Source organism: Cardiocondyla obscurior, linkage group LG16 (assembly GCF_019399895.1).
Source record: "Cardiocondyla obscurior isolate alpha-2009 linkage group LG16, Cobs3.1, whole genome shotgun sequence".
In the NCBI taxonomy this organism is placed as follows: Eukaryota; Metazoa; Arthropoda; class Insecta; order Hymenoptera; family Formicidae; genus Cardiocondyla; species Cardiocondyla obscurior.
Window position 1 is genome coordinate 4,002,880 of NC_091879.1, and position 24,927 is coordinate 4,027,806.

Here is a 24,927-nt window from a genome sequence, read left to right on the forward strand (position 1 = left end):
ATAACAACACGTCGAGAGTACGTCTAGTAAATTAATCTTGAATATTAATCTTAAACCTCAGCTTTGGGTTAGCTTTATTAAATAAAAAAAAAAAAAAAAAACTTTCCTATCGCGAACACTAAATCGCAGGTTTTAACTCTGCGAATCTTTCTTTGTTTTGTATTGACCAGGAGCTCGTGTCATCAGTACTATCTAACAGCTTTGTATGCTTAACAGTCTAGATATCTCGATGCTGTGCAATTTAAAAACGAATAATCTGCACGCAAGGCAATAAAAAAAAAAATAATAATAATATTAAAGAGTGAGGAAAACCTGACGGGCGCGATCGCGCAATCTTTGAGCAGACCGTTTCATAAATTATGACTCAAGCTTCCTCTGAAATTGTCTGAGTCATTCTTGCAGGTTCGGCGAACAGAACCTCTTGTATTCCTCCGCGAAGATACGCGCCACAAAAATTCTGTCGGTAGGAAAATTACGCGGAGTAAATTGAAACTAATGTAATAGAAGAATCTGGTCAAAGTAACGGTATTCGTTGCGACGTACCGTTGCGTATTTTACGATTGTTATTGGAGTGAGTTCTTTATCCGGCCCGGAGCCACATTCCAGAATTGCAATTTCAGCACGACGCTCCGCTATTAAATAATAAAATTACTCCGTAAATTCCGCAGCGCTGAAATTCATTATACGATTAATTCGCCACAAAGCTTTGATCGTTTTCAAATAACGATCGCGCGCGTTGTAATCGCGCCGGGCGCGATTTGTCTGCGAGCTGGATTTTGTTCTCATTAAACTCTGACCCGTTAAAAAATAGAAAAAATAGAAAAAAAAAAATAAAATAAAATAAAGGAGAAGAAAAAAGAAATCAGATACACGTTTGTGATAACCAAGGCTTTCAACTGATTAATGGCATCTCTGACTAATTGCAAGCGTTGCATTCTTCAAAAAAATATGGACTTTGAATTCGATTAAACTCGCTTCAGCCGAAAAGCATTACACGCCAGATGTTTTTGTTGTAATCTTTGTATTGTTTAAAAAAGCGAGGATTGTGCTCGTGGCAACAAAAAATTAAAAAAAAGAGATTAAAAAATTAAAAAGTAACAGATACGTGATTTAATAATTCGAAATGAACGATCGCCAAACCGCTTTACATTTATTTTACGTGTTGCTCCGAAGGTTAATCGCGTGTTAAGCGTTTTCCACTAGCTAATCAGCCGCGCGAAAAGCGTAGGTGATAAACGAGTACCGGTAAGGAAAAGTTACGGGCATAATTGCGCGATGGGAACTCTCAGCGCTCACGTGCCCCACGTTATTTATGAGATGCGGAAGAATGAGTGCGTGCGAGGATCGCGTATCATTACTACAAAGTACTCTACCGATGACTAAAACCAAAGTACGACGCTGAAACCGAAAGCAAAACGATTAAGCGCGATATTGGAAGTTATGTAGTACAAAAGTATAACCAATGATCGTTTAGGGCCGTCTTACAACGAGCTCGCGTACATTTTCAATCGAAACGAGAAAATGCAAATGATCCGCGCTTATTAATTTCGTGTCTCGCAAAAGAAAAAAAAAGAAAAAAATAGAAAAAGATTTTACCCTCTCGAGAAACGATGTTGCGACTTACGATGGAAACGGTGGGCGCGATGCTGCGTACGCGACACAAAGGGAATTTCTTTAGCTGATTTACCGGCGACGTCGAGGAATTATTACATAATGCTACTTGCAACTCTAAGTATTCATCGGGCTTTTAAGGATTCTTGAATACGTGCGGCCTCTTGCGAAACAGACATACGGCGCGGAGTTACGTGCTGCCGGATCAATGAAATCGAATAGAACACAGCGAGCGTTTATTCTCAATTATATATTATATAAAATTAAATTTGTACATTTATGTGACGCGAGTCGTGCCGATGGAAACGACCGCTGGTCGCGTTCGCTAAGGAGCTGCATTTTAAAGAAGTCACGTGTCCGTGTGCTTAGGAATAATTTCCTCCGGTTGATATTATATTGCACTCGCACGCAGTATACGTGCCGTTTAGTTTACGGTCGATCGCCTCAAACAGACTGCACCTTATTTTTAACTCTTTAAAGCAACGTCAACGGAACCGACGCGTGACCGTTCTTACGTGAAAATCGAGGGCAATGGGATCGCCGGCTGGCATCGCGATTCTGATTAACGCAGACGTAACGGCGCTCGATTAAAAAAGGTCCACCTTTAAATGTTCAAGCATCATGCCGCGCGAATTTTAGAGATGTAGGTCCGACATCGGTGTCGCGAGTTTTGTGTCATACGGAAAAGTTTGTTAATTAACAAGCAGAGAATAAATTAGGCGTCTTTTCCCTTATTCGGCGATCGACTTTTGCCTTAGGCATCTCGAGGAAAATGTGAAAGGGTGCGTGAATGATTGATCACTTTCGGGCGACTACCATCTTGAAATATTGTCCCATTGCGTTTCCAATAATGCGTACGCCGTAGTGCTTCGTGTAATTAAATTAAGTAACGTTGTTGCTGCGCGTCGATTTGGCGCGCTCGACATTTTCATTCGTCAGTAATTCTTTCTATTTTTTTAAAATGTAATATTCGCGGTATTTATCTTCCCGCTCTTTAAACGAAGAATTTACATGTTGAAATTCGATACTTCCGCGGCCTATATTATTGTAACGATTCGTTGCTATTATTGTAGATATAAAATTCATCGATACGTGACTGATGCAATAGTGAAACGCTTCACGTTTCATATGTTTAATTTTCGCCGTTCACAAGTCTCGAATTTACGTGGCAAGTGTGTCACATTCGATCGTATGAGAACCAACACACGCGCGCGCTTTCATATAATTTATTTTTTTTTTTTTCCTTTTTTTATTTGATTCAAAAGAATACGCAAAGAAATTTACGTGAAAGGGAGCTTAGAAACAAAAAGAGATTCGATCATTTTTTACGAGGTGATAAATGTTACCCGTACTTTCTTATTCATTATCAGCCGTTTCACTTATTGTTCGTTGAATTAAAAGGAAAGCGAGTACTTGAAAAGATTGAACGTCGAGAATATATTAAAAAAAAAAAAAAAAGCCAGGAAAAGAAAAAAGAAACAGAAATATTGCTTAAATTATATTTAAAATAATAATAATAATAATGATAAGACATTTTCACGATTGACAAACCCCGGTGATCAATGCAGATATAATTTGGATTGCTCCAAAGAGTACGGAGCGTAGTTGTTAGCAAGGGGGAGGTTTTCCGAGGGTGGGCCGATCCCCCCCCGCGATGTCGCCGTAGGAAACTCGATCGCGGTCGGATTGTTATTTCCGCGGGAACATCTCCGGCGGTCTATCTCACTTACTACGAGCAAATCCGAACGTCGTCCTGTCGCTGAAGGTGGAAACAGCGGCTCCGCATTATCGTCTACTCCTTGCCGCTTCTGTCTTCGCCCGTCTCCTCCGGCTCCGTTTCTCTATCGTGCACCGACAACGAGACTTCGGTCCCGGCCAGTTGCGGTTTAGCCCACGCGTACCGTATCCTCGATCCTTTCTCAGCACGTCGCTTCCCGTTCCCCTTACCTCGTCCTACCGCGCGCAGTCCGCACTCTACACCCGCGGGGCACAACACATGGTACCCATGACGACGCGTTCTCTCTTCGCACTTGCTTTAATATGCGTCAACTTCGCGCTTCGTCCGCCGCGATCGATCGAATCGAGCTGGCCCGGTGGTTTAATTAGGTAAACGCGCGGACCCGTGAAAAAGAATTTACGCGTAAAGCCACGCGCGGACTTGCCCCGTTCTCTGCCTCCGGTTTGGCGCCAAGCGGGCGCGAACGACGAACGAACCGGAGAAGGGAACGAGGAAAAAAAAAAAATGCCACCTTTCCACAATGACGCTCGGCGCGTTACTGACCGTCCGCGACGGTGGAGGTGCAGGCGGCGTCGTATGCTTTGATGCGTTTAAGCCGACAGGTACCGCGCGCATGCGTCGTTCCTGGTAAAAGGCGATACCGCAGATCGGCGTTCTCCAAGTGTGCGAGGAACCGATCGCGACCGTCGGCCGAGGTTTCCTCGTTGAATGATGCACCGGTTCGCCAATGGCGAGTGGTATTTAACTCCGTTCGTCGCGATAAGTTGTACACGATTCCGATTACCGTCGCGAATGATGCACGATGGCGAAAATCGCGATAGAGCGCGACGCGTTTGACACACGTCGTTTCCTTTTTTTTTTCTTTTTTTTTTTTTTGTACAAATTCGACTGCTTGTCGTCGCTAATTAGCACGCGCGCGGTTAATAAAGCGACAGTGATTAATATTCGCGAGAGGTACGTAAATGTTTTCAAACATATCGCGGCGACATCGCGACTGTGAGCTCGCTCGCCGCGGCTGAACTGACACGAAGGGAAAAGATTTTTCATAAAGCCGTTCGCAAACAACCGAGCCTAATCGTGGCCGTCTCGTAAAACTCTCGTTCGCACACTCGCAATCTTTTCATCGCAAGCTTGCGAATGCTGATGATAGGCAAACATTGCGGTCGGAGTCATGATTCTTTCACGACCTGCTGGAGATGACAAGATCGATGCGGTGGGGAAGGCCTTCTGGTCGTACACGTACGTACGTACACGTACTTCGCGTATTCGCGCGCATACCGATTCGCGTGCGGCGGAGCGGAATGAAACTGGTAGTAAAAGGCGGAAATCCACGCCGGGATGATAACGCCGCGCAATATCTATTGTTCGCCGGCTGATTTTCCCGAACAACAGCCTTTAAACAGTGCCCAGGCGATTAACGGCCGATTACATTTCGAGCTCGCGGAAACGACGAAAGATCCGTAATATATTCGTAACGAATGAAACTTTCGAATTTGAATTAATTTCCACTCTTGAAAACAAACGCATGCGTCGCTGTAAAAATGCGCGTTTGATCGCAACGTCTGTCTTGTTTAGCGTAAATGCAAAAGCTCGCGGGAATCGTTGGTTACGTGTCATTTCAAAGAGGCATGGCGAAACGGAGGCTCCGCATGTTGCAGAGTATTTTTCCGCGGAGCACAGATGGCAATTATCCGCGATATATGCACGCGCAAGATACCGCGAAAATAATACAAAAGTTGTCGGCGTGACGTGCACCGTTATGCTTGTCCCCTCATTACGAAGCCCCGTCTTTCGAAAATTGGCACATATGACTCCGGAAACCGCCAGCGGAACGGCAATGACCGTTCTTACAGCGGTCTCGCGTGCATTAAAGTAATAAATTACATTAATCCGCCCGCTAAATAAATTACTTTGCTGAAAAACTGTTCGTTTCGCGTTCGAGGGAATGCGATTATTAAACGCGATCAAATTTGCGAAATGCCTGGCGGAGGAAAATCATCGTAGCGCTCCGGGGTCTCTTATTTAAACTGCACGTAACTTTAATCGCGGAGGAAACGATAAAGTAAACGGCGTCAAAGTGTAACAAGGTTAATATAATATTTTAATGAATAATAATATATTAAATAACGTGAATAGTACAAAGAGGCAGGGAGTTTTTCTGAATTTTCGCCGGTGGAATCGTTGCTTGGTTCGTGCTTTCAATTGTCCGGATTTCCACACGTCGAGCACGTTTCACGCGACGATATGCAAGGCCGTTGGAATTTTTTTTTTTCTTTTTTTTTTTTTTGCGTAAATCACATCGCTGACGTCTATTTGTGACGGCAAGAGAATGCACTTTTTCTCCGTACGTCTGTTATGTACACACTCTTTATCGTACGTGCGCGCGACAAAACGTGAAAATCCACCGCACGTTTGCAACAATGCATGACTTCCTGGTGCCGCGAATCCAAAAATCACGTTTGCACACTTTACTCAACTGTGCAGTGATAACGGATACTATGTAAATTTTTTTTTATCCCGCGATTTAATCCGCCGATAACGTACCTCGTCACTGCCGTCGCTGTGCAATCCTATATTTTATTTAATAGAAAAAGCTCGAAAACTTTTTGTCGTGAGCGATAATTGAAAAACTCGACGCAAACTTGTAAAATTTATGAGCAGCCTTGGCTCTTTAAAAACCATTATTATTACACCGCTGAAACTTTCCTCTTAAGCTTATTGCGTATCGACGAAAAGTTTAATGGTACTCTTCCGCATGAAATTCAGTTTTGCGACTAAAGCCTCTCGTCGTGTACTCGTAACAAGATGCTCTAAAATCATCAAATATCTTGTTAGCTATACGTTAACGACTTTTGAGAGTTAGAAACGTCGGTCAAAGGAGAACGTTAAAGTATTTACGCATGTTAAAACGAACGATACCTTTGGCGCTTCGCTAAAATTACGTTACGGCTGTATTTGCCGACTTTCTATAAACAAAACCGATAGCTGCAATGCAAGCGGAGTCAGTGAGCATGAAAAATGTAACTTGACCGATTACAGATTACAGCCTCGGTACGCAAGTCACATTTTTGTATAATTAAAGATTGCCGCAATCATAAGGTAATAGTAAAACCGAGAGTTTTATTGATTTCTCTTTTATGACTCGACTCGAGGAAAAAAAAGTAAAAGAAAAGGAAACGATTTACGTGACAAAAAATGAAAACGGAAACATTTGTTCCTCAACTCGTAAGTGCGTAGATTTGACTTGAATTTAAAATAAAATTAATTATGAAGCGAATAGTTTTAACAAGCATCAACGAGTGAATCGTCATTTTATTATGCAATCTCGCTATTTGATTTATGTAGGCAAAACGAATAACTCATGATTTATTGTCATTGCTTACGCTTTTTATGTAATTATTTAGGGGATTTCTAAAATTAATCAAAAAAGCGGTGAACGAAAGAGAATGACGTATGACTTTTAACGTTAAAAAAAAATAAGAAAAAAACTTTATAAAATAAAATCTTTTGATAAAAACGGAATAGATATTTTATAATCTTTTATAAAGATCTTTTATAAACCGAAATAAATATTAACCGCACACATATATGGATATATATATATAATTTTATGTAATATGCATGTGCTATAAATAAAATTGATCACGCCCCTTGCCGAATTATCAGCGACGCCGACTGATAAAAATTTTCCCGATATGTCAGCTCAATATCCGCGTATCCACTACTTTACACGATTCACACGTTGTACAAAAAAAAATTGTTAAAACTATTTGCATTACATTGCAAGATAGAAATTTGTATCAAAAATTAATTTGCTTTAAATCGAAATTATAAATTTATTCGAGTTTCGTTATTATCACAAGCCAATAATCTTTATACGCTATTTCATGCATTTTTTTTTTTTTTACATTTAACTTACATATTTATATATCATTTCATTCGTTTACAAAAATCGTGTCCTATTTAATCGCTCACGATGAACGAGACCAAGGTTTCCCAGGAAATCGCAAGGCTTAGCTTAGCAAGCTCTGACATTAGAGAGGCGGAGGTTAAAATCCGAGAGGATTTCCTTGACATACGAGCCAGCACCTACTACTGTTGTTCGAAATTCCTATACTAATTCCACGATCACCTTAACGTTTGCATTATTTTAATTAACCTTAAACGAGATTAATCGAATAAAAGCTAATATATCTATTTGAAAAAGAAAAATTGTTCTCCGCGAAAATGCGTCGTCACTCGCAAATGCAACTAGCAGCGTTGTTGCACCTTTTTTTTCCCCCGTTTTGGTATTGAAGTGATCAAGATCAGGCCAAAGCTGCGGCGGAGGAGCAACTGGCACGAATCAAGTTGCAATATAGGATTACGGAATTACAAAGCGAGGTTGTCGCCTCAATAGGGTTAATAGAGGACGGCCGGTCAATTTCCTTGACACGACCCGCGCTTTAATTGAGTAACGACAACGAAAATCAATTTCGCCTCTTCGAAAAATAACTGGGATAATTTTAAAAAAGATATATTACCGCGAGCGCTCTTGTTAATACGCCCACTTAAAGAGAAAAAAAAAGAAAAAAAAATTATGAATTAAATATTAAAATACCGCTAATCGATTTACGTCATCGTCGTGTAATTCCAGCTGTTCTCCGTTGATAAGTGCAATGCAATCGCCGCATAACACTTTCAATCCAGATGCGATGTTTATTAAAACCATCGAACTTGTAATTTATCTTGGGGGCGTACCGCGTTCTGCTCGAGAAATATCAAGCATATTCGACGTCGTTTGAAAAATATGTCGATTTTTATGTAATTAATAGCGAGCGATCCAACGTTTCTTTCCGTAATAAATTTGGCGTAACGTTTCTTGAAATGTCTCGTAATGTCTCTATAAATTTAAAAAAGATGCGAGACAATGCCGTAAGTCCAGAAAAATATCGGGTAATAAACGTAGATAGGGAAAGTGAAATGCATTGTACCGCGAGGCGGTGATTCACGCGAAATTTCCCTACTGACTACTTTAGAAACTAGAAGAAGTGCACCATTACGAGAATATTCAAAAGCGTGCGGAACAAAAATATGGAAAAAAAGAAAGAAAGAACGTTGTAGAGCAAACTGTTTCTCCACCCTGTTCGTTTCATTAAACCCCTTTGATTAAAAGACTATAATGGAGCATAAATTCAGCTTATTAGTACTAAATTAATGCTGAGTTCCGGTGTAAAAAGAAGCAGTTTAATTAGCCACCTCGATTACTTCGGCGAAACTAGCTGGAAAATATAAAATTAAGATTCCACGAAAATTGCGTATAATATAAATTAATCTCGCATAATTCCGCGAGGTCGTCGAATTCGAGATTAAGATTACGGCGGCTAGTGTTTTAACATTGGAGCACGAGCGAAATTTTGTACAGCGAAAAAAAAAAAAAAAACCTCGCGAACTTAAAGAAGTATAAAACGTTTGAAACATTGTGCAGTCAGCCACAGCTTTCTCGGTGGAAATCGATCGAGGTTGTTCACCTCTCCTACTTATACCAATACGCACGTATCTAGTGTTCATTCGTTGGGAGTTTACCTGGTTAAATGTTTTATTTCAATATTGTCCCGGCTGGGTGTATGTCACCGCGGATCGATGACGTTTCACGTGCGCAGCGCGACTTTGTTGCCGCGACAACGGAATCGTAATTATTAAAATTTTCAGATATTACTCGAAATCAAACAGAGCTTTATCTGCGATCGTAATCCCGTAATGCCTTATTATTTATTCGGTTTCCTTTTAGCTGAATATAATCCGATATAATAATTTACAGAGAAGCTGAGTACATCGCTAGCGTTATATATTTTATTTGCATTTTTCTCGTCGTAAAAATTTCGTAAATAATTAAACGTGAAGACGGTAATTTATTGCTCCAGTTGTGTTTTAATTAAACGTTAATTACAGTTTAATTAATTGCTCTTGTTTTATTACTCATTATTGCTATTTAATTTCATAGCTTCGTGTTTTCATTAATTTTCTGCTGTACAATACGTGTCGGTTTATACAGTAGCAGGTTGGAGAAAAAAATTTTTTTAACTAATTTTAATTGCAATTAACATTAGATATTACAGAGCGCACGCCTTGCGTATTTCATTTGCTCTTGGCTTTTTCCTTAAAGGCGACTGCTTTACATTTAATAACTTCCGGCAACAAATTACGGTTGCACGTGTCTTACGTAATACTTAAAGCACCTTTCGTTTCTTTAAACGTAATTTAAATATACATTCGGACATTAATTATTTAGGACGTTAATAACGGAAAGTACAATAAATTTAATCTGATGGAGATATCGCGACGTAACTGGGAGTTACAATTTCGTCGTACATTAAAATTAATATTCGACGCAATGTTCGGTGTATGCATTCTTTTGTATCGTATCAAGCTGCGCTGAGATAGCGGTCGGGATACATAAACAATGGTCGGCGGCAGGCAACAATGAAACTTCTACACCTGCATGCTTTTTTAAATAGGGATTTGTATTCAATCTAAAAAAATATGTAATTACATCGAGTGCTTAATGAATTAGAATACTAATGCTTCGTGACGCGTTAAGAAAAATTATTCGCCGTCCTCGGGTCTCGGTAAACCTTTTTTCGGGAAGAGTTCAATAAATTAATTGTAATTATATCGGATACAATTATGCTCTTAACTCCTTAAAGTAATTTAACATTGTAAAAATTAGATTTCCTGCGCGCGAAATTATTTAATTATTTATAACGCAGCAGTTAGTTTCTGCTGAACAGTTACAACTAATCGTAAACAGTCTGGTCTTATATAAATTATTTTTATTCTGAGTATTGAGCTAACAGTGATAACGAGTTAATTAAAAAGTAATCAAAAATATATATATATATATTTATATTCATAACTCCACCGCGTACGTGCATCTCTTTCATTAAAACTGTCCGATGTAGACGGACTTTTTGGATTTTACGAAGTATCTAAACCTAAGTAACGAAACTGAATAATAAATATTTGCGTAAATGTTACATTAAAAAGTTAATTGACCTATCGCAAGCACGATATCGCGTGACTACAAGAACACGACTTTTGCGAGGGAGCTAGATTTAATCCGCTTAATACGCACGGGATACGAACGGGCGCACTTTCATTCCGCGTGTACAAATCTTCCGTATATACGGTACGTTTGCTCAGACGAATTTGTTGGAACAAGTCGCCGTTTCCCACAGTGGGATTACCTTGCGCCAGCACCAGCGGCACCGCATCGCGTCCTAATGCACTATTTATTGAGCACTTTAGACGATAAAATTCACAATGGGTTATTTAGTACCACCCCCCCCCGCGACAATGTGCGCGAACGTATCGCTTCTCGCGCCGTGAATTTCACGTTCTGTAATACGGCCTGTACGTTGACATCGGGATATTGTTCTTTGATAAATGATGAACGTCACCCTGATCGTACTCCACGTCGTTATAAATGCCACTTTGATTCTGAAATATGAATTATTTCCGCCAATTAGTTTCCGGATCATAAAAATAATAATAAATTAAGAATCGGAATTAAATATATTATACGTATAATTTGAATTAAATTGAAAAAGAGAAAAGGAGGGATCGGAGAAAAATGAAGAGGAGTCGACTGATAGAAAATAAGTCGATTTGAAATAAATTAATCGAAAATTTCTTTGCGGTATTATCGGATTTCTTTCAGGATCATGGGAATTGGCTTTATAATTATTGCATATCTCTTTGCTTCTTTTAATCTCTATTGGATAAATTCTATTGGATTTCAATTAACGTAATAAAGTTTTTCCATTAAATTCTTATTACTCTCTACGTCGGTTGTTTAATTTGTAAATAAAATTTTGCAAATGAGTAGATGAATTCTTTTCGCGTACGCGCATAATTCGTTTAATCGATTTTTCTTGCGACATTAATATAATACGCGCTGAATTAGTTAAACAAATGCTTACCGCTAATGAAGATCTCGACTTTGGCCTCGGTACATGAAAGCCACTGCTCTGCGGAATTAGGTCAGCTCTGTCTTTATCTTGCGGCTCGGAATCCGAGCTATCCGGATCTTGTTGAGGTCTTGGTCTTGGCCGTGATTGGGTCTGAAGTCGCGGTAATGGGACCGGAGGCAATGTTCCGTGAACGCTCATAGGTGGATAACCGAACATCGCCGAGCTCGGTCGCGTGGGACCCATAGGTTCAGTCTTTGAATAATAAAATTAAATAAAAAATAATTATTATTATTAAGTATTAATTAAAAAAAAAAAAAAAATTGGTGCGTACCGCGTACAGATTTGCTGTAGCCATGTGCTCTCCGAAATGTGCCCACATATAGGGCGGTAAGTTAGTTGGGGGACCTTGTTTTACAGACGCCAGAGTACCTACAGAACCGACCCTTGCCAAAGTGCCTATAAACAATTATTTGCATTTTTTATTTTTTTATTTTTTAATTAAAAAAATTTTTTTTTTTATTTTTATTTTTTTTTTTTTTTTTTTTTTTTTTTAATTTATATCTACCAGCAAAAAATTAAGTTTATTTAACTGCTAGTCTTACCTGGAAGGGTACCTGGTATACCACCTTGAATGTAACCGTAAACCGGAGAACCCGCAGATTTTTGTTCGCGAGACCATTTACGACTGCAAAATATAAGTACAGTTAAATTAATAACATTAATACACATAGTAAAATTAGCGATTTCATAAGAAAAAAATTTATTTGCTTTCGCGTTGATTACCTCCACATAACGAGACAGACTAGAGTAAGAACTATGATTATTAACGCGGCTACAGATGCTCCAATAGCGACGCCTAGAACCTCGCCGTCAACCTCGCATTGCGCGCCGTAATAATTGCCGGTGCATCTAAAGATAAAAAAAAAAAAAGAATTGCTTACGCACTTGACGAATATACGATCCTGTTGAGCGAGTCGCAAATTTACTTACGCGCACTGCATCTGATCTCCCTGATAAGAGCAGGTTCCGCGATTATTGCAATAGGTCGAGGGGCATGACAAACACGTTCTCCCCGATTCGTTAGGATCATTTTTATGAGGATCCCTTAATCCTGAATTGCAGAAGCACGTAAAGCCGCCAAAATTATTAATACAGCTGGCGGATGAATGGCAGTCGTTCAATTCCGACGAGGCACATTCATCTAGATCTGTAAATCCAGAGATTTATTTTTATGATAAAAGTTCTCGTTCTACTGTTCCTTTGAAGATAACATATCTGTTTGATACGGCCACCAAGGCTCGATTATTACCTTGCAAGTTCGATATAGATCCTGGTGGACTATCCACGTACAAAGCACTGTTTCCGATGTTATTATTTTTTCGATGAATAACGCCTAACAAATGTCTTTGAAGTTCGCCGGCTAAGCTTGGCCTGATCGTTCTCGGTTCGTAAGTGAGCTTTAAAGTAGCGTTTACGAAAACTCCACCTTGCCCTTGACTGATATCGCCTTGATAAATATTATTTATAAGAGATCCCATATATTCATCTGAAAACGGTGTCATAGACATGGCAGACTCGACCTGTAAAAAAAAAAAAAAATTAAGTATGTAATAAGTTATTTAAACGTTTCGTTAATATTCTGAAAAATCAATAATAATATAACTCACAGCTCTGTTCGCCTCGTAAGCAAGAGTTTGATAAGATTCCGAATCTTTATCAGCTAGTCCTCGATCCCATACGACTTTTTTGTCGTAAAATTTATCGACTCTGATTGACACAACGATACTGACAATCTCTGAAAATTAAAATATCGAACGTTAACTACGGATCGTAAGCGTGCATTTCGCAATTCTCGATAGTTTACCAACTTTTGCACGGCAGAGAATGCTGCAATCTCGCATATCCTGGCTTGCAGTGACAAGCTGATACGCCTTGAACCGTCGCGCAGGCTTCGTGTTGGCTCGCGTCGCACGTGCTCGTGTCGCCCACGATACACGTATCTATTCTGACAGGTGGCTGCGTAGGTCTTCGATATAAGGGTGGCTGCCTTCGATTTGATCCATTCGGGCGGGATGTGGCAACAGGAATGTCCGGTTGCGGAATTGCGAGACTGGCCAAAAAAAAATAGAAAACCATTTCCGTGTCACTTTTATCTCAATTAACAAAAGTTCATCTTGTACAATTTTTTTGAAAGATATATACGTATATTAATTTTTATATGCTCTCTATATTTAAAAAAAAAAGGCTTACGAAATCGAATCGTACCCAGTAGCGATGTTAGGCGGCAGCTGAGTTCTAGTCGATTGCGATTGCACGTGTGTGGGTACAAGCGTCCGATCTGTGTGATCGAACAAATTCAAATACGTTCTTTTACCGTCGATACTCACGAAACCTTCTCCGCCCACTGCGGAAGTTAATATGACGTCACCGCCAGCCGAATTTAGAGACACTCTAATGCTCTCGCCTGATTAAAAAAAAATAATATAAAATAAAATAAAGTAATTAAAAAAATATATCGCGTACAAAGTTCTGTTGCATTAAAAATTAACGAGGAACTAAATTAATTAATAATTCAATGTGCACCGCTACAAAAATGACGTAAAGTCCATATTAATTTATAATTCTGTTACCTGAACTTCCTCCGGGTCCCTGGATCGCCGAAACTGTTACGTCAAAGACGTCACCGAGAGATGGAACGATTCTCGAAGGTGTATAAGGCCTTTGACTTGGCAGCTTTTGTGCTCCGGTATAATCTAAAGTATCGTCGAGGACGATTCCTGGTCGTGGCCGATAACGTTCAGTAGATTCTATTGCAATTATTTCACAAATTATTTATTAATCTATACTAAATTTTTTTTTATAAATAAATTCGAGTCTTTTTACGCACCCGTATTTTTTGCAATTGAAGTCGTGGGACGAACGACTTCGCTCTTCTCCATCGTGATCGAGCTCGTTGAGTAAGTCGTAGGGAGGCCGTCGGTGGGCGTGGAGACGCTGGATGTCGATTCTATAAATTCGATGTCCGAGGTTCTACTAGGTTCTAAGGCCACACCGAAGTGAGAATCAACGCTTGATTTCACGGTGGTCGCGGTCGGCCGAAGAGTTTTCGTCGACGTAGTTTCGATCACTTGAACGGACGAACTGGTCTCGATATTCAGGGTGCTGGTCGAAAATATCTTCGAGGTAGTTTTCTCAATTGGCTTTTCCCCTTTGGGTACTGTGGACAATTTTTCCTCGCTTTTCGACGGCTTCGTAATTTTAATGTGATCGTTTGAGGACGTTACCGAAGATTCCACGCGTTGCGTCGTGTGGGCAGAAACGATGTTCGTAGCGAGACCGAGAATCAACGTTTCCTCGCTGTTGATCTTGTTTTCTTTTGACGGCGTATGATATTTGTGAATTAAATGATGCTTTTTCGTGGATTCTTCGTGTTCGATCTTCTTCGTCGCGTTCTGAGTAGTCGATTCGTTAGCTGCCGAGGTTTCAACACGATTTTTATCGGCACTAGAATTTCTCGTATTATTTTTACTATCTTTGTTTTCGAGTGTTTCTTGATGACTAGCATCTTTCTTTATTGTAAAACTCTCGTGAGGTGTTTCGGATTCCGGTTTTAAATCATACGAATGTTCGGTCGTCGAAAGATTTTTATCGCGATGGAAAGAGGAATCCAGCGATGGTAGCGAAGGTTTGTAAGGCGGTGCTGGACGTCTGTTGCCTTAAAAAAAAAAAGAAAAAAAATGTAATATAATTTTTTCGATTAATTTTAATAAGAAAAAGAATGAAATTAAAAAGGTTGCTTTATAATTATAATTAAATAACTTTTATTTCATTAAACTATCCGGAAAATTATTTTCTTTCATATATTTACGTTCCGCTATGTTAAAGCATCCATACAAAATAAATGATTAATTAATGCATAATTATTTGCGGATGTATGGAACGTACTATGTGAAGAGTCCCAGCTCCAAGGCGGCACGACTTGCTCCGGTAATGGTACCCCGCTGATGAAGGGCCTAATCGGTCTCTCCAGTGGCTTGTCAAGTGCAGGGGGCTTCTCGAACGGATAAGGATGAGATGACGGTGGCGGCGGTGGTGGACTCATACCGGGAGTGTCAAAATCCGTCAGCAACGGCGGCACGTCCGATATTCTAGGCGGTCCTCTATTATTAATCCTGCAAATTTTTTATGTCGTTACCAATAATCAGACGGTCCTTCGTAATTTTTTTTTACACGTGAAAATATTATAATAAATTCGAATTTATTCGGCTCACCTCGTGGCTTGTATCGGCCTCAACGGCCTGACGGTGTTAGCGGCCACGTTTACGTTGCCGTTGAGCAGCTTAACGATACCGGTGATTATATCCTGTATGTCAGGATTCGCTTGTCTCTGACCTGGCGAGGCGGTTTGCAGGATCGGCGGAGGCGCGTGGTCGCTATAGGTCTTCGGGATTTCTTGACGACCTCGCCGCTGCTGATCCGTTAATAGTAAATGTTGTACTTGTTGCCTCGGCGCGCCAGCCAGCTGATGGGGCTCCGACAGAAGATCTACTCTCAGCGGAGCCCCTTGTCCTTCCCCCGACATCGACTCGCTGCTGGTGGGCGCTATGCTACTCGCGACAACGATCATTTTACAATCCGTCCTCGAGCAAATATTTATTTCGAGCAAATAAAAACGAAATCGAACTTACTGATAGTACTCCCCAGCTTTTGCTTCTATGTTGTTGCCGTCGATGTGGGCAACGTGCTTGGACGACGTCAGCTCGTCGACGGTCTCGTCGTGGATCGTATCTTTGAACACGATAGTCTCTTCCCTGTCGTAATCGTTAAAGTTTTTCGAGCTTTCCAGCTGAAACGCTGGACTAGTTTTTTGAAAAGTTCGCGTCTCGTCCAACTGGCTTCCACTCGATGTTTTTTCGGGACCAGTGTAAGCGCTGGCACTCAGCACGATGTTTTCCCGAGACATCCGGGAGGACGTTTTATCGTTCTGTATCGCCAACACATCTGAAAGTAATAGTAATAATGATAAAAAATTACGTACGTTTATATAATTTCAATTTTTTAGAGAGAAAAGAAAAAAAGAAAAAGAAAAGACACTTTGTGCACGCATATATAATTTTTGTGTTCTATTAATGATGCTACAGGAAATTGTACTTATGCTCGATTTTATTACACATCTCTTATGTGAGGGCGATAAACCTAATAGTAATGCATGCTCGTACTTTACGCGAATATTAAAACGGTAAACCACTGAAGTGAAGACTATTAGACTTACGGTCGTATAAGGAATACTCGCCATGCTCGAGGGACCCGCGGTATATATTACTTGCATATAAGGTTGATGAACCTTTTTCGTGATATCTCATCAACGCGACCGTTCACAAAAGACCAAATTGCGTTTTAGCGCCGACGTGCCGGTATGCAAAGGAATAAAGAGGCCAGGGCACAGGGCTGGGTCGCGAATATACCGCTGGATTGTTGCAGCGGATGAAAAAAAAGGGCATGCTGAATCGCAGTGGTCACTTCCTCATTCCATCGCGTAAAAAAAAAAAAAAAAAAAATGTATAATTATATCGTCATTAGGGCGTAATTAGCCCTGCCATGCCTCGCGTGAGAAAGATCTCGCGCACTTGATCGAGACACAGATGAAATAATTTCGCACTCAAACGGTACTCTGAAAAGGTACTTTACGGTATACGTTGGATTCGCACCTCGACCCTATTAAACGAGAAAGGTTCCGGAAGGAAACTGTTAAAATCGCACGATTGCCGCAGATACGCGAAATAGCCCTTTGTGCTGGGCTAGCGAAAATTTATCGCAACCATTCCGGTTATCTGTCGCACCGTAAATAATCTCGTTTCCTCGACGAATTAATTTTGCACGATATAAATCCTTCTTTAATTTTTTTTTCTTTTTTACTTTTTTTTTTCCTCTCGGAGCGACATATTACGCGATGATCGAGAATTAAAGTGGAATACTTGCGCAAACAATTAAGAGGAAAAAGTGAGAGGGAGGGGGAGGAAACCTTTTCGATTTCGGGACAAATTCTTCGGCACGTAAATTAAGCGGGAATTTTCAAGACCATCGGGAAGGTGTATCCGTGACCCTGCCCTCGAGCAGTCAGGTGATCTCACCGGTCTCTCCTTCTCGCGAAAGGGCGGATCAGCCAGTACGATGATCCATGCCGAGTGAAAAAGAAAAAAAAAAAAGTCGACAGTCGAGTTCCACAGTCAATCCGTCGAGGTGAACGGTACTTGAGCGGTTGACATTCTCGAGGCCGGTATCGAGCCGTTTGACCAATCGCGAACGTGACGGGTATGAAATTACGATTGCGCTCTGTTCACCTCTAGAGCTCTTACAGCCTCGGTTCACCTCTCCTTCTCGCGCCCCGATAGCACCTTGCGCCTTTCAATCGAAGGTAAAAAGGTTCAATGACATCGGCAGTCGGGCGCATCGCTGGCGATTGCCGCGTCGAAATCGATCAGCGGTCTTAGATTCCTCCCGATAGGAAAGCCAATCATGGAATATACGGAAGTGACCGCTACGGCCGGCCACTTGTCTCGATTACACTCGCGATAGTTTTGCCGAGACAAAAGTAGTAAAATTGGTTTCGTTTAGAGATCGGACGGACGGCTTTAATGGGTACTTAATTTTCGTCGATTGCTTTTAACCGAGTTTTAACTCGGCGACGATAATGTAATGTATATAACGTAAAAACGTTTGTCAAACGTTGCAGAAACAGCTGGCGAAGATGAACGTTCGCATTTGATGGCCGGTAAAATTTTTGAGGTACGCAATTTTCCGTTCTTTAAAATCCACAGCAAGAAAAGGCACAAAAAAAACACATTGTAAAAAAAAAAAATTAAGAAATCGTTATAACGGAAGCAGAATAGTGTTGAACTTTAGATATAAAATGCTCGAGTAGCATCAAGTTTACAAAAGAATTATATGATTGAGAAATTATCAAAGATCAATCCAAGAGAGTGACTCTCGCTCATGTAATTAATTTATTATCGCGTAAGAAAGGGTAGGCTAGCATACGTTGAATTTTTCTCGTGAAGTTCTTCTTCCCACATGATTGGCGATAACACATTTAATATTATCATAACACGCTCATCCGTTTCACATGGAATTGCACCGCAAATGAAACGTTTGTCTCGCAATTTTCTAAGCCTTGCTTCCTTAATGTTATAATTACAAAATAAAAGCACCAAAGAGGATAAAGATGCCCAATGCATTTCCGTTTTATGTAATGAAACTTCTCTGTATGTATAATACAATTAAAAATCTGCATCGAACTTAAAACCATTAACGTAGATTGTGCAAAAAGGAATTAGAATTAAGACTTACGTATCTCAATCAAACGGCGAAAAAAAGAATTAAAAAAAAAAGAACTAAAGTCGGCGGTAACTGTAATCGAAGAATACCGTAAATTAAATGGTTCCGGTCCTTTTTTTTAATTTTTTTTTAAATTAAAAAAATTGAAACTAAACCCGGAACTTCTACCTACTCGCTTGTCTTATCAAACTTCAACCGTAACCAAACAAAATTTTTATTCCGTGATGTAATCTGTCGGATAATTATAATTTTTTTTTTTTCTTTAAACGCGCATGTAATATCCAGTTTAACGACTTTCAAGTCAACTGATTCACACTCGAGTCCTGAGTAGCGGGCTCTCTTTTGAGGATTCCAAACCGCGACTTCCATTTCGTACACGTGTCGAATAATAGCGTGTCTTTCGCGCGGGGATGCAGCGACGCGCGAAGCAATTTAAGTGAAACTAAGACGACGCACCGTGGCATAGATCACGATGTTTCGATAATACCCAGGCCGACCTAAATATCGCCTATAAATATGGAATACGCCGGACAAAACAATTAATCGCGTCCACCTAATGGAACGTACGTACATGACCGCTTAAATATCCTCGCAGCCGACGTGACGTTTGCAAGATCACAAAGATGCATTTCTTACTTATCGTAGAAAGTGTGCATATTAGAGAACCGTTTTTTCTTTTTCCTTCCAGGGGCCTTTCCCTCTTCTCGCGACTTTCACCTTTGACGACAATAGCGCGAAACAAGATCGGCAGTATCAAATCAAAATTATCTACGTTTCTCTCCGAACAGCGTACATAAAAGAAAAAAAAAAAAAAAAAAAACTTCTAATCATATACGGAATTGTTTCTGAATCAATAAGATGTTCGGGCTGACATTTAAATTGCAGGCAATACTAGAAAATTAGATAATAACAATCGGTCGGCTATATGAGTTACCGTAAAGGTTTCAATCAATTATTCTTTCCACAAGGCGAATTACGAGAATACCGGAATTGTATAATATCGCGAAACAGCCTCGTCAAGGAAATTATACATTTCGCGTCGTCGCAATTACGGTCGCGCAAAATTGTCGTATCTGCAAAAGTGGAAATTGATAAAACGTGAACATAATCAGCGCTCATCATCCGAGCGGTACCGCGAGATAATAGGCGGCTAAGCCTCCTCGAGATCCCTAGACCCCGAAGAAGTTGCTGCCGGCGCGCCGGTCCAGCCGAGCGATTAAAGCCGCTCGCGTTGCTGGCCGACCGCGGCGTCGACTATTAATTATTCATTAGCGAAGGGTGCCGATCGTTCAGGTAAAAAGCACATTTGTGCCTCCGCGAGTCGGTTCGCCGCGGCCGGGCTCGTAAATATTCTCCCGAAGAAGCCTCGCCTCCGCCGCGCATCGCACACACCCAATAAATCATCGACCGACGCGATTGTTCTCTTCGATGCGATCGACTCCCGGGACTTTACAACAACGTAGCGAGCTTTAAAAAAATCGCCAATCAGATTTGATTATTTACCTCAAACTTCGACGTAACTACATCTATTACGGACCTCGGTCTTAGAGCCTGCATTCAAACGCGTTCCGTACATGGACTTCTTTCTTTTTTTCTTTTCATTACGATGCACCGTTGCAGCACGCGTAGTGCTCTGTTATCGTAATTAAATCGCAACGGCAAAGGCTGATGTGAAGTAATGATAAAACAACTAATGACATTAAAATACGATAAATCGCGATCGCTAAGAGTTACCTTAAATTAACTCTCGTTGGAAAATATATATAATATTTAAATAGTCAGATTCGACGTAAATGCTTGAAATAATTAATTATTTTATATGCAAACGTTACTACAATTAAATACGTGTAAATAAAAAAAAATGCGGTAGCGGATGTGGCGAGATTCTTCGTGGCTTTCTTCCTGCGCGTACTTTGAATGTCATTTAAATACGCGGACGCCGACGGAAATTCTGGAAAAGCTTAGGATGCGTACTCCGCTCACTTCCGCATAATAATAAAAGTTATCAGACCCTTGGAATAGCGACGGGTGTGTAATTCGCCTGGCATTCTCACGGCATCTCCTTTCAATGGCATCCAGCATAATATATGCACCGCGAACTATCTGTTGCAAGTCTAGTTACACCTGAAAGCCGCAAGAAGCCCGATGTTCTCGACAATAGGACATTTCGCGTAACAGGATAATACATCGCAATTACAAACAAACTCCTGCATTATTGTCTGACGGAGCTGACAATTGGTAGAGTACACAGTGCAGAAGAGAACATAATTTAATCTCAATGAAAATGCAACGCCCGGCGTAAATGAGATTCCCGACTGGTATACAGTTATCCCTTTGAAAAGTATGTCAAGTTATGAAAAATAAAACGTTGAGCACACATTAGCAAAGTATCGATCAAAAGCGTTACGAGCGAATAATAGTTATGGATAATTATTATTACAGAGTAATCAGGCAATTAAGTAAATAAATCGCGATGTTCGAGCGGCGGCTGGTGCGGCTGCTACTTTTTTCGTCGGCCAAGGTAACAACGATCGAGTAAGCGCGAAATAAATTTCGTCGAAGCCGCCGAAGTCGTCTATTTAAAACTGCAGCCGGTCTGTTTCGGGTGCAGCCCGCGGCGACGTTTTATCGGGCGCGCATTAATGAAAGATATATATTTTTTACAGTTTGCGCGCCGCAAACGAGTAACGGAGTTCGCGGGCATTATGATCTCTCTAATGCGAGCCGGAGAAGCCGTGAGAATGTAGGTGAATTGCATAGCAAGCGACGCCACCGTTGTAATGAACGGAATGCAGTCTCGCCGGGTCTCTCGTGGGGACCGGAATATTCTGCATCTCGTCGACGAGAACCGCGATACCCGCTCTCGGTCAGACGAGACGAAACGTCGCGTCGCCTCCGTGCGATCGTACTCGAAATAATTAGCGGGCAGATATGCGAGAGAGTACCTATGCAGCGCGACGATCTTCAGCGGTACTTTTACTTCGTTAATTAGCTTCTTACGGAGCATCACTCGCCGTAATCGATGTACCTGCGAACGACGAAAGAAAGAGAACGAAGCTAAGCCTTAAAAAAAATATATCACCGGTTCTCTCGAACGCCTTTCAGTTGATAATCCCGGCGATAATGACTATTGACCCGAAGCCGACATTAGGGCGATTACGCGCGTGGACGACTTGGAAAAAAAGAGTACCGATTAGAGCATGAGAATCTCCGGCCTGTCCCATCTAATTCAAAAGATCGATCCGGTTCTCACGGCCTCGACAAATTTCTCATAACGTGCGCGCGCTTTAATAGCTCTTGCATTAAATCTCGAGTAGTCGAGTAATCTTTTATTGTTTGCAGTGGAGCGAACTCGAACACGACCACTGAGCGCACCACTCCTTCGGTATCCTATCTGTTTCCCCAATTTTTAATTGACACATATTTGAAATAATAATAGAAACAAGGCGAAGCAAACTGGAACACGCTAATAATTTTTTAACACCGTGACCAATTTAACTGTTTTTTATTTTTTTTTCTTTCTCTCTCTTTTTCTTTTCTTTTTTTTTTCTCGCGCTAAGTAAACGTCAATAAATTTTGTCTAACGCAACCGTAAAGAAGCAGGAAAGAAACCTGACAGGGGCTTACCCATGGACGTGTATACCGTGCTATGTGCCGTCTCTCGAGGCGGTAACGGCAGAGTTAACGGTACACCATTCCAGCCCAATATTTATTCTTTTCGCTGGTAAACGCGACAATTCGTATTCGCGCGGGTGCAATTTGATAACGCGGGGCTGGAAAAATCGACGTTATTCTCGTTTACGAACCACGACGGCCGTTACAATTGGCGTCGCATTTCGCGCAACGTAAAGTACAGGTCACGGTTGAAATTCGACTTTCGACTTTCGCTTTTGCAAATTTTTTTTTTTTCGCAGATAAGTGGACTCTTATCTCGGCGCATCATCGAGGTGGCGAATTCTACGAGCGTAGTTTCGAACGTTAGCCTTCGCTTTTTGTTCCACCGTCCACGCAGCGATTTGGTGACACTTTCACGGTTCGTGCGGTCGGGCGAAAGTCAGGGGGAGTGATGAAACTCTATGCCGGATATACGTACGTAGAATTCGCGGTGTCGTTGCTCCCGCGCGCGCCTTCGCGATGACGTTGGTGGCTTCATGCAAATATCTCTTCTTGCGTAAACGGAAAGTCCGACGTGACGACGGTAAAACTCACGAAAGCTACGGGAGCGACGTGTCGATGACGAGTGAGAAAAATCTAGGTCACGTCACGTTTATTCGACTTCTACAATTTTATGCGGGCTTCAAAGCGGTATCGAACGAATTGCACATGTCCGCACGCGTTTCGTAATTTTCGTCGCCAACTGTTCAACCCGACTGCGTGACGACTTCCGAACGTTTCCATTCGCGAAACCGGAGAAATCTCTCCCGGCGAACGCGGTGTTTCCTCCGCGCAGCTTATTGTAACGCACGGCGAGATATTAATTAATTAAATCCCACGTTACTCTCGTATGTGCGCTTCGTCATTTCGTATGTACCGCGGATCGAGTTTGCGAACTTGATTTAACAAATGAGATTTCCATATAATTGAAACCAGACGCGTAATAACACGGCACGGATATCAAAGCGCTTATCTCCTCAGGTAGTACTGACGCATACGCCGCCGCGAGAAACCGGACGTGCTTCTATTTACGCAGCCGCGTAATATTTGCATGAATTCTTGACATGCTTGTCGAAAAAAAAAAAAAAAAAAATAGACATCAGTATTCATACATGAGTACAGTCGTGTTGATGGAATTCTCGCAAAGTTCACAGACATTACGTCCAACGAGGAAATGATAAAATATTCCTGAATTATTTAATAGCTAGTAAGTGCGACTCGATGGAACGCCAATCCAACGTTCTCGAATCTATTAAATTTTTCGGTGGAGGTCAAGATACCGGTTACGGGCATACCGACACGCCGTTAAAAAAAACCTATCGGACAGGTTCGTGACACGTTCGAGACACGTTGCATTTTAATTCTCGTAAATTACGCTAATCACCCGAATAAAATAACGCGACGCTGACATATTTAAATTCGGCGTTAATGTCGCCACAACGATATTGCACTGCGCTCGTTGATGTCTCCAAATATTTCGGAATCTTAAAAATCTATCTCGTAGCATTTATTTAAAATTGTATTTTATTAAGAAAAAAAAAAAAAGGTATTTACAATTAACGATATTACAATCGTGGGTCAGATAAATTCCAAAGTGCTTTAGGAGTCTCACGTGTATAGACTTCTCTTTCATTTTAATTCGCTGTCTTATTCCAAACTTCTCTTTATTCAAACTTACCGGCTAGTATAAGGATCGTCAAGGTCGCGAGGACCTTCGACCCAATGGGTCCCGTCATGATCGCAGACTGCTTCTGCACCCCGGTTTATCCTTAATGAGATCAAGGATGTAAATGTGATTAACGCGATGCCGCGTGGATCCCTTCAGGATTCCGCGCACCCAAGTCGATCTTTGACAATTCGAAACGAGCTGTGGTGTCTGCCAATGTCCGCCATTTTAGATAACATGCCTACAACGAGCCGCTGGACATCAGGAAAGTCGACTTCACGAGCGCTGCCTACGGCACGCCATTCTTTTTTTTTTTTCCCTCCTTTGCCCTCTTCCTTTCTCTCTCTCTCTTTCTCTGTCTTTCTCTCTTCCCTTATCCTGCCACTTGTAATGTTTCTTTTTTTTTTCTTTTACTCAGTCTCGCACTCTCGCACACGCCGGTTGACCTACTTGGCGGCGGATCAGACTGCCGTACACGTCAGGTTTTTGGTCAATATGCCGGACTTTAATTTAATATTCGATGAGATAGTTTGTTTCACAAAGCCGACTATTTTTTTCTTTTTTGCATATTTGTAATATTCATGTTATCTCGTTATTTCGCTTTAAGTTGTATTTTACTTTGAATTACTTAAAAAAAAAAAAAAATGAATAAGTTTCTTGTCGGAACTTTTTTTTAAAATAATTTTCTTTTAACTCTTACAAAGAAAACTTGTAAATTTTATTAAAACGTAAAATTGGATATAATTATATTTAACAAAATAATTTTAGTAACAATTATTACTTCCTTAAAAAGAAAAAAAAATAATAAAATCTCAATTTTATAATTAAAAACGTACAAATATTTCTTGGACTGATTAAAACGTAAAGTACTCTTTACAAAAAAAAAAAAAAATAGTATAGCAACGTAATAAATTTACAAAATAACAATTACAATTTTAAAAACAATATTGCAATCTCTTTAACAAATTAAA

General features: G+C 40.7%; 3 protein-coding genes across 5 annotated transcripts in view; 1 reads left to right on the top strand and 2 right to left on the bottom strand.

Moving 5' to 3' along the window:
* Positions 1-4,038, bottom strand: part of LOC139108800 (uncharacterized) — a 32,597-nt gene extending 28,559 nt beyond the window's left edge. The window contains exon 1 of one of the 2 annotated variants that reach the window (XM_070667387.1): positions 3,342-4,038. The gene's annotated coding sequence lies outside the window, so the exon portion shown is untranslated. The remainder of the gene's footprint in view (positions 1-3,341) is intronic. The other variant, XM_070667389.1, reaches the window with a different exon arrangement.
* Positions 1-24,927, top strand: part of LOC139108808 (cyclin-dependent kinase 4) — a 52,623-nt gene that overhangs the window by 14,898 nt on the left and 12,798 nt on the right. The gene's annotated exons all lie outside the window — the stretch shown is intronic.
* Positions 9,071-24,527, bottom strand: Pwn (calcium-binding EGF-like domain-containing protein pawn). The gene is made up of 16 exons (XM_070667415.1): positions 23,969-24,527; positions 15,990-16,302; positions 15,573-15,908; positions 15,247-15,473; positions 14,189-15,016; positions 13,932-14,108; positions 13,567-13,765; positions 13,170-13,411; positions 12,969-13,096; positions 12,611-12,881; positions 12,292-12,508; positions 12,085-12,210; positions 11,904-11,986; positions 11,633-11,757; positions 11,311-11,553; positions 9,071-10,828 (listed from the first exon to the last, which is right to left on the bottom strand). Exons 1-16 carry the CDS (start codon positions 24,024-24,026, stop codon positions 10,721-10,723), a joined length of 3,681 nt encoding a protein of 1,226 aa, XP_070523516.1. The 5' UTR covers positions 24,027-24,527; the 3' UTR covers positions 9,071-10,720.